The sequence below is a fragment of the Gossypium hirsutum genome, chromosome D10, assembly GCF_007990345.1.
Source record: "Gossypium hirsutum isolate 1008001.06 chromosome D10, Gossypium_hirsutum_v2.1, whole genome shotgun sequence".
In the NCBI taxonomy this organism is placed as follows: Eukaryota; Viridiplantae; Streptophyta; class Magnoliopsida; order Malvales; family Malvaceae; genus Gossypium; species Gossypium hirsutum.
The window spans coordinates 47,101,619-47,113,470 of NC_053446.1; the positions used below are offsets into that span (position 1 = coordinate 47,101,619).

General features: G+C 33.3%; 3 protein-coding genes across 3 annotated transcripts; 2 read left to right on the plus strand and 1 right to left on the minus strand.

The window, feature by feature from the left end:
- The first annotated feature begins 6,722 nt into the window (after window positions 1-6,722).
- On the plus strand, window positions 6,723-7,184 carry LOC107915521 (F-box/kelch-repeat protein At3g06240-like). The gene has a single exon (XM_016844670.1). It carries the CDS (start codon window positions 6,723-6,725, stop codon window positions 7,182-7,184), a length of 462 nt encoding a protein of 153 aa, XP_016700159.1.
- On the plus strand, window positions 6,776-9,310 carry LOC107915077 (uncharacterized). Its single transcript, XM_016844193.2, has 3 exons — window positions 6,776-7,471; window positions 8,106-8,226; window positions 8,320-9,310. The coding sequence occupies exons 1-3, from the start codon at window positions 7,212-7,214 to the stop codon at window positions 8,350-8,352; spliced, it is 414 nt and encodes a 137-aa protein (XP_016699682.1). The 5' UTR covers window positions 6,776-7,211; the 3' UTR covers window positions 8,353-9,310.
- Window positions 9,311-9,639: 329 nt separating this feature from the next.
- LOC107915078 (uncharacterized) lies at window positions 9,640-10,359 on the minus strand. Its single transcript, XM_016844194.2, has 3 exons — window positions 10,105-10,359; window positions 9,956-10,001; window positions 9,640-9,866 (listed from the first exon to the last, which is right to left on the minus strand). The coding sequence occupies exons 1-3, from the start codon at window positions 10,243-10,245 to the stop codon at window positions 9,823-9,825; spliced, it is 231 nt and encodes a 76-aa protein (XP_016699683.1). The 5' UTR covers window positions 10,246-10,359; the 3' UTR covers window positions 9,640-9,822.
- Between the last annotated feature and the right edge of the window lie 1,493 nt (window positions 10,360-11,852).

An 11,852-nucleotide genomic window follows, 5' to 3' on the forward strand; every position in this document is an offset into this window, starting at 1 on the left:
CAGTAGCCAACGACTTGAGCCCTAGAAAGAATCCGGGTTTTCGACCCACGACCCTAATAGATCCCACTCGAAGGCTAAGTATAAGACGAATCACGAGAAGATAGCAAGGCAGGTTCGCAAATATGGCTCGAAAGGAGAGCTCATGGACACGGCTCACAAAAGAGAGGTCTGCGAGCACAGCTCGCTGTTTGAGCATGCAGGAGCCTAGGGAAAGCCACGGCCTCAGTTTGCACACACCTAAGGAGTGCGCAGATATGACCACATGCCCTGCAGGCCACCCTGACACATGTTCAACAGGTATGGAGCCCACTCAGGATGTTAGTCCCTGAAACAGAAAGGACAGCGTGCTCTCGTAGACACGTGCCCAGCAGGTCTGAAGTTCACAAAGAATGTCAATACTAAGGACAGAAAATGTCAGTATTGGAGGTAATGGAATCAAGAAAAAGTAGTGGGGCTCTGCTATGAGCTGTAATTGTGCTTGTAACCATATGTATAAGTACCCCAATATTCCTATCAAGAAGACAAGAGAAATATTACGTAACAAAACCATTTCAAGCTTCTTACTTGATAGTCAGCGTCTTAAGATTAAAGTTCAAAACATTTCAAGTCGAAAGAAAATATAAGAAAATGTGAGGCTGAAAGAAAGGAGCAATGGGACCAACAAGCTACAGACATGAACCTACAACAAAGATTTACAGATTGTTTCAACTCCCGCACCATCTAATCTTAGACATTCTCTCAAGGCTTCCCATCAATTCCCTTCTCCATTACAGGTATGTTTGAAAGAGGTTCATCTCTTTCATTTTTGATCCTGAATTTGCATGGCTCCACCTTTCAACATCACCCCTCTACATTTTAATCAACACTATGCCACCCCAAAAATCTTGAAAGAGGCTCCACTTTGTTGGAACATTTTCAAATATTTATAGTGTTCCAATTAACTATAAATGAATAGGTGTAATTAATCAAAAGTTATATTATTTGATTTTTTGAAAAAGAATTATAACTATTTAAATAATATTGTTTGAATAGTTATAATATTAAATGAATAATTATGTGTTTATTTTAAAGACATTATTATTGAGAAAGACACATATTGAAAGATATCTCTATGAAGAGACATGAAAATTCCTATAAATAGGAATGAGATTTCATTTGGAAATCACACCAACAGATTCTAATATTTTTTTTCTTTCCTTCCTTCATTTTCTAATATTATTAGATTATTTTATAAAGTATTACTGTAAAAATCTTTTATAGAAATTGAGTTTCTTGTCATACATTGTTCAATGTGTAGTGGGCTATTCTTGTCAGTGCAAAACGCAAATAGTCATTGGCTTCATTGTATCCTCGAGGTTAATTTGCTTGAAACTCATTTTCACACCAAAAATAGGTGGGGGCGAATATAACCTTAAAGATAGTGACTTGATACACGCCTTGGAGCCTTGTCCTATTTCTTCTTTTATTATTCGAGTTTCGTTCGTGTGTTCGAGATTTTCTTCACCGGAGATTTGTACTAACAATTTTAAGGTTATATAATTCATGATGACTACCATAACACATGAAAGTGGAACACTAAGGGAGTTGGCTTCCAACTTTGTCAAACTTGATTGGTTTGATGGTGGAAATTTTCGATGATGGCAGAAAATGATGCACTTCTTATTATCAACTTTGAAGATTATTTATGTTTTGGATACTCTAAGACTTGAAGAGAATGATAACGAATCTGTTGCTGCAACCCGAGAAAGACAAAAATGGGACATCACTGATTACATATGCATGGGCCACATATTTAATGGTTTATTTGATGGTTTGTTTGACACCTACCAAAATGAGGTCACTGCTAAAGAATTATGGAACAAATTGGAGACAAGATACATGACCGAAGATGTTACAAGTAAAAAATTTCTTGTCATTTGTTTCAATAATTATCAAATGGTTGATGGTCATATTGTTGTGGAACAATTCTGTGATATTGAAAAGATGTTAAATCAATTCAAGCAATATGTTATGAAAATGGATGAAATGATTATCTTATCCTCCATAATAGACAAACTTCCTCCATCTTGGAAAGACTTTAAAAGAAGTCTAAAACATAAGAAAGAGGAAATATCTCTTGAGGCTTTGGCAAATCATCTTCGTATTGAAGAAGAATATCAAAAACAATATCAGAACCTAAATTCTGAAAATGCCAAAGTGCATGTTACAGTGGAAGTACAGACTACTAAACCATTCAAGAGAAAGTTCAAACAGACTGATAGAGCACCTAAGTTCAAAAAGAAACAAAAGGACTCACGCTATCATTGTGAAAAGCCAGGACATTTCAGGAATGAATGTCAATTTTTAAAGAATAAATCATCTTCTAAGATTGATAATAACGAAAAGTTCATAGCAATGATATCTGAAGTTAATATGGCACAAGATGATAATACATGGTGGATTGATACCGGAGCAACCAAACATGTGTGCAAAGACAAAAGCATGTTCACAAAGTTCACAAAATGTGAAAATGACAATGTCTTGTACATGAGAAATTCTTCCACCGCAGCAATCAAAGGCAAAAGGTCTGTTGAACTACAATTAACTTCTGGAAAGGTTTTAACCTTAAATGATGTATATTATGTACCAGAAGTTAGGAATAATTTAGTGTTTAGAAGTCTGTTGAATAAGTTTGGTTTCAACCTTTTTTTTGAGGCAGATAAGTTTATTTTGTTTAAGGGAGGAATTTTTGTGGGGAAGGGTATATGTATGAGAGTATGTTCAAACTCAATATTATTAATAAGAATAAAAATACTATTTCTACTTATATGGTTGAATCTTTTTGTTTGTGTCATTATAGATTAGGTCATTTGAATTATAGAAAATTGAATAACATGTATAAGTTAGATTTCATTCCTGTTTTTAATAATAATATTGAAAAATGCAATACATGTATGTTGACTAAAATTACAAGAAACCCTTTTCCCTAAGGTTAAAGAGAAAACAAAATTGCATGATTTGATACATAGTGATTTATGTGACATGCATAATACTCCTACATTAGGTGGAAAGAAATATTTTGTTCCTTTTATTGATGATTGTTCTAGATATTGTTATGTATATTTTTTGCATTCAAAAGATGAAGCGCTTGATAAATTTAAAGTTTATAAATCTGAAGTTGAACTTCAGTGTAAATCATTTATCAAGTGCTTAAGATCGGATAAATGTGGATAATACTATAATCCAAGTTATTTTGAATTCACTGGAATTGTCCATCAAGTTTTAGCCCCTTACACACCACAACAAAATGGTGTAGCTAAAAGGAAAAATAGAGTCTTGACTGAAATGGTAAAGTCAATGTTATCATATTCAGGTCTTGGATAAGGTTCTTGAGGAGAAGCTGTTCTAATAGCTTGTCATATATTGAATAGAGTTCCTAATAAGGAAACTAAAATAACTTTTTATGAACAGTGAAAGAAAAGGAAACTAAACCTTAATTATTTGAAGGTTTGGGGTTGTAGAACTATTGTCAAAGTTCCAACACTTAAACGTAAAAAGTTAGGTGAAAGAGGAATTGAATGCATATTTATAGGTTATGCACATAATAGTAAGGCATATAGGTTCATGGTAATTGAACCAAATGATTCAATTTCAATTAATATTGTTATTGAATTAAGAGATGCTATTTTTGATGAAAATAGTTTTAATTCTATATCAAAACAATTATAGCCACAACAATTGATTCATTCTTCAAATGAGAATGAAATTCCATTGGAACAAATTGATAATAATGATGAATCTTGTCAAGAATTAAGAAGATGTAAAAGGATTAAAAAGGTCAAAGATTTTGGACCAGATTTCATTATGTTTCTTGTAGAAGGAAAAGGTGAAAGTATATGCAATAAGATACCTTATTGTTATAATACAAAGTCTGATCCTATTACATTTGAAGAGACAACCAAATCTCAAGACTCTGCTTTTTGGAAAGAAGCAATAAATGATGAGATGGATTAATAATGAGAAATCAAACTTGGATCTTAGTTGATCTTCCACCAGGTTCCAAACCAATAGGTTGTAAATGGATCTTCAAAAAGAAAATGAAGGTTGATGGAACCATTGATAAATTTAAAGCAAGGTTGGTAGCCAAAGGTTTTACAGAAAAACAAGGTATTGATTACTTTGATAACTATGCTACAGTAACAAGAATTGTTACAATTAGACTCTTAATATCATGTACCTCTATATATAATTTGGTTGTTCACCAAATGGATGTTAAAACTGCATTTTTAAATGGTGAATTGGAAGAGAAAGTGTACATGGAACAATTGGAAGGATTTGTTGTTCCAAAACAAGAGCATAAGGTATGTAAGCTTGTTAAATCTTTATATGGACTTAAACAAGCACCAAAACAATGGCACCAAAATTTTGACAAGGTTGTTTTAGCTAATGGTTATAAAATAAATGAATCCGATAAGTGCATATATAACAAATTTGAAAATGGAAAAGGTGTCATAATTTTCTTATATGTAGATGACATGCTCATTTTTGGCACAGATTTGGAACAAATAGAAAACACAAAGAAATTCTTGTCAAACAACTTTGCTATGAAGGATATGAGTATAGCAGATGTTATTCTTGGGATTAAAATAACCTGAGATGAAAGCACTATAGCTTTATTACAATTACATTACATTGAAAATGTGCTTAAAAAGTTTGATCTTTTCAACTGTATGCTAGCATCTACACCCATGGATCCTCAAATAAAATTAGTATCTAATTCTGGTAGGAAAATTGATCAATTGAAATATGCAAGTCTAATTGGTTGTCTTATGTACATGACTTGTACAAGACCAGATATTGCATATGCAGTTGGAAAATTGAGTAGGTACACAAGTAATCCAAGTAGTTTGCAATGACAAGCTTTGAATAGAGTACTTAGGTACTTAAAGAAAACTATTAACTATGGATTGTGTTATAATGGATGTCCTCCAGTTTTAGAAGGATATTCAGATACTAGTTGGATTGCAAGTTTGAAAATCATGCATCTATTAGTGGATGGATCTTCATTCTTGGTGGAGGAGCCATTTCTTGGGGTTTCAAGAAACAAACATGTATTATTGATTCCACCATGGCAGCAGAATTTATTGCATTAGCTGCTACATCTAAAGAAGCAGAATGATTAAGAAATTTGCTTTATGATGTACTTTTATGGCCTAAGCCAATTTCACCTATTTATATATGTTGTGATAGTGCAAAAGCATATAGTCAAGTATATAATGGAAAGTCTAGACACATTGGATTAAGACATAGTTATGTCCGACAATTAGTTTTTAATGGAGTGATCACTATTAATTATGTGAGGTCAAGTGAAAATTTGGTGGATCCTTTGACAAAAAGTCTTGCTAGAGATGCAGTAAAAAGGACCTCAAAAGGGATGAGACTCAAGCCCATTAATTAGAGTCACCCATGATGGAAACTCGACTCAAAGCTTAATGATAAGGGAAGGATGAGACAAAGTACATCATTAGTATGTGACTGTTAGCACTATAAATAAATCCATCCTAAGATTAAAGTGCTAGGTACCCGTAATGATAAGGGAATGATGAGTAATGTATTCTTAATAGACCCATAACATAAATATGTTAAAGTGTTATAATTACGGGAACACTCTTGATGGGATCTACCTATGTGAGTGGAAGTATGGTCGCTTCTAAGAGCTCAAGGGCTTGGCTCTAACAACACTCATGAAAATAGGACATAGACACATGTCCATAATAGTGTCCCTAGATACTATGCATTGACCGATGTTGAAATCATTGTGTGAGATGTGTTTGGTTAATCAAATGGAATAGTTCGTTCAAAGCTTAGTCTACCATACAATTTCGATTAACTTTAACATGTTTTCACTAAGTGAAGGTTCAATCGTAAGATACCTTCATTTATGCAAATTGATTTCCAAGAGTATTAAAATTCAAAATATTTTGAAAGTGAGGGGAGATTGTTGGAACATTTTCAAATATTTATAGTGTTCCAATAATTATAAATGAATGGATGTAATTAATCAAAAGTTATATTATTTGATTTTTTGAAAAAGAATTATAACTATTTAAATAATATCATTTGAATAGTTATAATATTAAATGAATAATTATGTGTTTATTTTAAAGACATTATTATTCAGAAAGACACATATTGAAAGATGTCTCTATGAATAGTTATAATATTTAGATTATTTTATAAAGTATTACTACAGAAATCTTTTATAGAAATTGAGTTTCTTGTCATACATTATTTAATGTGTAGTGGACTATTCTCGTCAGTGCAAAACGCAAATAGTCATTGGCTTCATTGTATCCTCGAGATTAATTTGCTTGGAACTCATTTGCACACCGAAAATAGGTGGGAGCGAATATAACCTTAAAGATAGTGACTTGATATACGCCTTGGAGCTTTGTCCTATTTCTTCTTTTTCTGTTCGAGTTTCGTTCATGTGTTCGAGATTTTCTTCACCGGAGATTTGTACTAACACACTTATCCCACATTGATGTCGATGGTGCACATTTCCAGGTCTCCAGACTCAAATTTACACCCAAATCTAATTAACCGACTTGGAATATTTCTGATGTGAGTGCTTGCAATGGTTTGCTTTGTTTAGTTGGACCCAAAAAAGATGACCCTTTCTATGTGTGTAACCCAATTTTGGGTGAATTTATCACTATTCAACAACTTATAAGGATAGGTGCATGAGTCGTTTTTGGGGGCTTGGTTATTCAATTGCCACAAATCAATACAAACTTTTGCAAAGCTATTATCCTACACTTGAATTGAATTACCCAACGGCTGAAATATACACCATTGGGAGTGGTACATGGAGAAGCATAGGAAATACACCTACTGGCTCTGTTTCTTTACCTTTCAATGCTTTCTTGAATGGAGCCCTTCACTGGTCGAAATCTTCTCTTGGTGGTGAATTCATAAATTCTTTTGACTTTGATACTGAGCGGTTTGGGATGGTTCCACCCCCTGATCATTTTCAAGAATTGGATAAAGAATCTGGAGACACAACGACTGGAGTGCTAGGAGGTTGTCTGTTTATAATTCACGTCGTGATTTCGGAGCTATTTGAGATTTGGGTTATGAAGGAGTATGGTGTCAAGGAGTCTTGGACCAAACAGTTTGTTGTTCAATATTTGTTGTACCCATAGGGATTTGGCTACGATTCCTATCAACCAATGGTTGTTTTGAGCAATGGAGAAATATTGATGTTGTACAATGAGGTAATAGTTGTAACCAATTCGTATCTACCAAAGGCTCTTTTGAGCAGTGGACAAATATTGTATTTGACCAAGAAGGTAATAGATTTTATCAACCAGAAAGTTAAACATCTTGAAGAAACTAGATTAAGCCAGAATCGCGCACGTTTCGATGCAATCGCTTATACCCGGTGCTTTATTTCTCTCTATACTGTTGCAAAAGCAAAGCGAATTTCCAGGTACTGTAATATCATCCTGAAACTAGTATATGCTTCATCAATTTAAAGATTGCAGCCAATGAAGTGATAGCATAGACCTCAAGTAACAACCCATTTTTCTTTTTCTTTTTTCATTTTTGCGGGTACAGAATACTCATGCATTTGCTTTGTACAAAATGAGTGCAAACTGGCAATGAATCTTTTCTTTCTGAGGTTTTATTTACTATTTAGTTCCTTGGTGCTATAGTATATTTAATGATACAATGTTCTGTTGATTCATGAATATAGCATGGAGTTTGCGCCATATACGACAAAAATCAACATAGCAATGAATCTTTACTTTGATTAGACTTAGTGTGATTTTGCGAATTTTCTTTCATCATCTGCAAGCTTGAATCACTGCTTTTGGTGTAAAATTAAAACTGCTGATCTGATGGTAATCTCTTTCATGCCTTTTTAATGATAGATAGAGCTTTGCCATTTGAAGCTAGAGCTATAAACTGCTGTTTGTGGATGATTGGATGACATGCTTGCTTGATGCTTGAGTTGTTAGATTGAGACATGAACTTTAGATCTCTGTTTCCATGTACAATTTACTCTGTTCTACTTGGATGGATCATACTTGTTAATTAATAAGCTGAAAAAGTTTATACAGGATGCAAAGCACCAGAGTCTATGACAAGATCTGTCAACAAGAGTTCCAAGACTGTACTGGTTGTGGAGATCAGGCTAGTTTTCCTGTTTTTGGGGTTCCCCATGGAGCTGTAAATTACCATGTGAGTTTTATTGTTCTCGAGTTTTTGTACGAGTCCCCTTTTCAATATGCATCTGTTTATGATTTAATGATACATGAAAAGTAAAATTTTCAGGCAGAGTTATATGAAATAAGCTCGGAGATCTGATGCGCAGCTTGTCATGCAACCGGTAACCAAGCTGTTCCTTAGAAATCATTTCTGACTTTGCAGCCTATGAAGTCATTCAGATGTTATGCTTTTGTTGCTTGTAATCAAACATCTTCATGTTGAATCAGCTTAAGATCAGCAAGCTGATTGGTAGATTTGTCAGTCTTAGGCGTCCATGTAAACTGAGACTGGTGCATTTGGTGCATTGCTTTGTCATTTTAGTAATATTTGAGGCCAATTAAAGGAAAAACCAACCACTTAATCCCCTTAAGGTGCTTGCTTTATGCTTAGTGAAATTTTAGAGAAGGTGAACTTAATAATAAACGTATTGTTTGTGTCACTTCAAGTAAGAGTATCAGTATACCTCATCACCTATCAGCTGAGGCAAATAGAAGATGAGCAAAAAATTTACAGATTCAGAGCAAAGGGTGTGAATGAATTAATCATTGGACTTGGTCCGGGCAACAATAAAGACTTCGATTGCAATATTTACTTCGATGACAGATAACAGTTTACAATAATCTCTTAATTTTTCTTCCAGTAACCTAAGCCATTTCTTCGAGTTTCCACACGTACTTAGTACTTGCCTTATCCTCTGCATGTCCATCATACTTATGCAGCAAATGAACATTAGCATTCATCACGCTTCTAGCATCACAAATCAGAAGATTCCGATGCTTCACCTAACAGACTCTGAAAGAAGCTCAATTGGCCATGATTTTTAGGCATTTGATGCAAACCATTGGACCATTTATCATGCTGCATGAGTAGTAGTTTGCATTTCTCCATGGAACAAGGCCTATCTAAACAATAAAAGGCCACCATCCATGTCACTTGCATCATGATTCTGATATTTGTATCTTCCCCCTCGTAGTATGACAAAATTTTCTCATTGATCATTAGATCTCTTGATCATTTTAACTTTTTTATATACAAGAAGTGCAACATGAGAGAGTGGCAAGAAGAATATTTCCTCACTGGCTAGAGTAACGTTGTTGCAGCTTTTAACTTCTAAAAGAGAAGATAGTTTTTCTTTGGAGCCAGGACGAGGTTGATCCATTGACATTGTCTATGATAAAGCTCATATGAAGGAAAGAAGAAGAATCACAGTTAAACAAAAATATAAGTTTGCACATAGAAAACTAGAGATAATACAGTATATGCAGTAGTATCCTCATTGCATATGTCAAATGATTCCACTACAACGGATATATAGAGTTCATGTTGTGCATATATCTTTCACATGTTGATTTTAATTGAAAATTTTTAAGATTTAATGCAAGACAATGACTATGGAAGAATTAAGCATTCAATAGGATCTTTTGTTCAAGATCAAGAAAAAATGAAGTCTATTAAGGGTTGTTGCATTACATTTCTCAGCCAAATCAACATTAAAAAAAAAGTTCTGAATTTGTGAATTTTTGAAGTAATTTCATCATCCTTACAACTTAAAAATTTCATTTCCCACAGCTATTTTTTCCTCCTTTCATTGCATGCCTTCAAAGCTTGAACCTCTATTTTTAAAAAAAGAAAATGGTCAAAGAGCCAAGTATATTAACTGGGTTTTAATAGAAACAAGAAAATCAAAGAATTTAAAGCATACCCATTTGACAAGATTTCCAATTCCTGTTGCTCTTAATAAGACAATCCTGCCAAAACAAAATAAATAAATTGCAGTGAAAATAGAAAAGGGTTTAACTAAGGTTTTAGATTATGGTTTAACGATGGAAAGAGAAGGGATATTTTATTAACTTGCAAGGATAAGTAGAGAGCAGAGCATTCCTTCAATTGCTTCACGTTCTCATCGTCATCAGCTGCGTCGTCTTGGTGAAGCGCCGCCTGCTGTGGTGGCGACACTGGCGGAGATTCTGGTGTTGGCGTTGCTTTGTCCATTTTTATCTGTGGGGGCTTCTTTTAGTTCTGGCTTTGTGGCTTTGGGGTTATTAGTTCACCTGGGCATGATCGGACCGGGCCGCCATCTATCTGAAAAAGAAAAAAATAGGTCTCAGTTTTCCACTATTTAGATATTATAAAATAGGGAAAACTACATCACAGGTCACCTAACTATTGCTTTTTTCTTTTTTGGTTACCCAACTATCAATTTTTTTAAATTTTTGTCACCCACTCACTCTACTAATCAAGAGTGTTTTTTTTGGTACATTTTTGTTAAGTGCCATTAAATATCTTATGGGAGGGTGATGTGATAGTTAAAAAATTAATATAATAACAAATTTAGCTATCAATTTATACATATTATATAGATTTAATTATAATTTTAAAAAATTAACCTTCAAAATTTACAAATAATCTCAATTTTATCCTCAAAATTTACTTTCCACTTCTGTTTCTCCCTAGTTGCCTCCACCTCGACCCTCTCCCACCAAAAAAAAAACCTTCCTTTTGTTCTTTCTATTTAAACCTAGTTTATTAAATAGTAGCACACATATTCTTACGACTCATTCAAATAGAAAGTTGGAGTAATACTGGTTAGCAAGCTATTAAATACTGTCTTTGATGGGATATTGTGAGATTTAAGTAAATAAGGGCCTATTTGATTCACTGAAAATAACTTTCAAAAAATTGAATTCTTAAAAATAGATTGATTTTTCTGAAAACATGATGTTTTCTAATATTTGATTAAATTTGTGTACAACATTTTCTACTATTTAGTAAATTTCCTGAAATTATTTTTCGAAAATGGGGTTTTTGAAATCTCTTAAAATATCATTTGTTTATTTTCTCTTTACAAAGCCCAAAAAACAAAAATCTTCACCTGAGTTTTCATATAAAGCATACAAATTATGAATAAAATAACTTAATCACATAGTTAAAAATGCTCAAATGTAATGAGAAATACCATTATAATTCATAATTGAACAAATTCTAAAAGCCTACAACAAAGGTCAAAAGAAGTTCATGACCTAAATCTCCCATCAACAAAGGTTTTAACAAAAGAAATTTGGAATCCAAATCTCTAGCATAGACATTTTTCAAAACCCACAGCTAAAATAATCTAACTTTGAATGAATTTTTCAAGCTTAGTTTTTTTAAGATTCTTAGTTTTAGCTAAGAATGCTTTGGCTTGTTGCTTGTGTTCCATGAGATAATCAAAAGTATTAGAAAGAGATTCCTCGTCAAATCTATCGATTGACATTACTTCTCCAAAAAGATGTGAAGGGATGATTTTATCCTCATTAATTTTTTTAATGGCACTAGCAATCTCACCAAGTTGTTTTGTCATAAGTTGAATGTTCTCATCATCGACACTTTCTTGTATATTTTTTCTTTTATGCTTTGATCCTCTAGCAAATGAAGAAACTTTTGTTCTAACCTCTTCATTTTCTTCAATCTCAAAATTCGGAGAAGCATCATTAATATCATCCAAATTTATATAAGCGAAAGTTCTAGCGAATCTCCCTGTTGCCATGTCTTTCCCAACAACTACAACCATCTCATCATAATACTCAATTTTTTTATTCAGAAATGGGCCATACCTTAGG

Coding starts and splice junctions, on each gene's coding strand:
- LOC107915521 (XM_016844670.1), top strand. CDS start 6,723: ATGAGTCGTTTTTGGGGGCTTGGTTATTCAATTGCCACAAATCAATAC.
- LOC107915077 (XM_016844193.2), top strand. CDS start 7,212: ATGGTTGTTTTGAGCAATGGAGAAATATTGATGTTGTACAATGAGGTA. Junction 7,472..8,105: donor AAAGCAAAGCGAATTTCCAG/GTACTGTAATAT, acceptor AAGTTTATACAG/GATGCAAAGCACCAGAGTCT. Junction 8,227..8,319: donor ATGGAGCTGTAAATTACCAT/GTGAGTTTTATT, acceptor TAAAATTTTCAG/GCAGAGTTATATGAAATAAG.
- LOC107915078 (XM_016844194.2), bottom strand. CDS start 10,245: ATGGACAAAGCAACGCCAACACCAGAATCTCCGCCAGTGTCGCCACCA. Junction 10,002..10,104: donor CTCTCTACTTATCCTTGCAA/GTTAATAAAATA, acceptor TTGTTTTGGCAG/GATTGTCTTATTAAGAGCAA. Junction 9,867..9,955: donor TTGGAAATCTTGTCAAATGG/GTATGCTTTAAA, acceptor TTTTAAAAATAG/AGGTTCAAGCTTTGAAGGCA.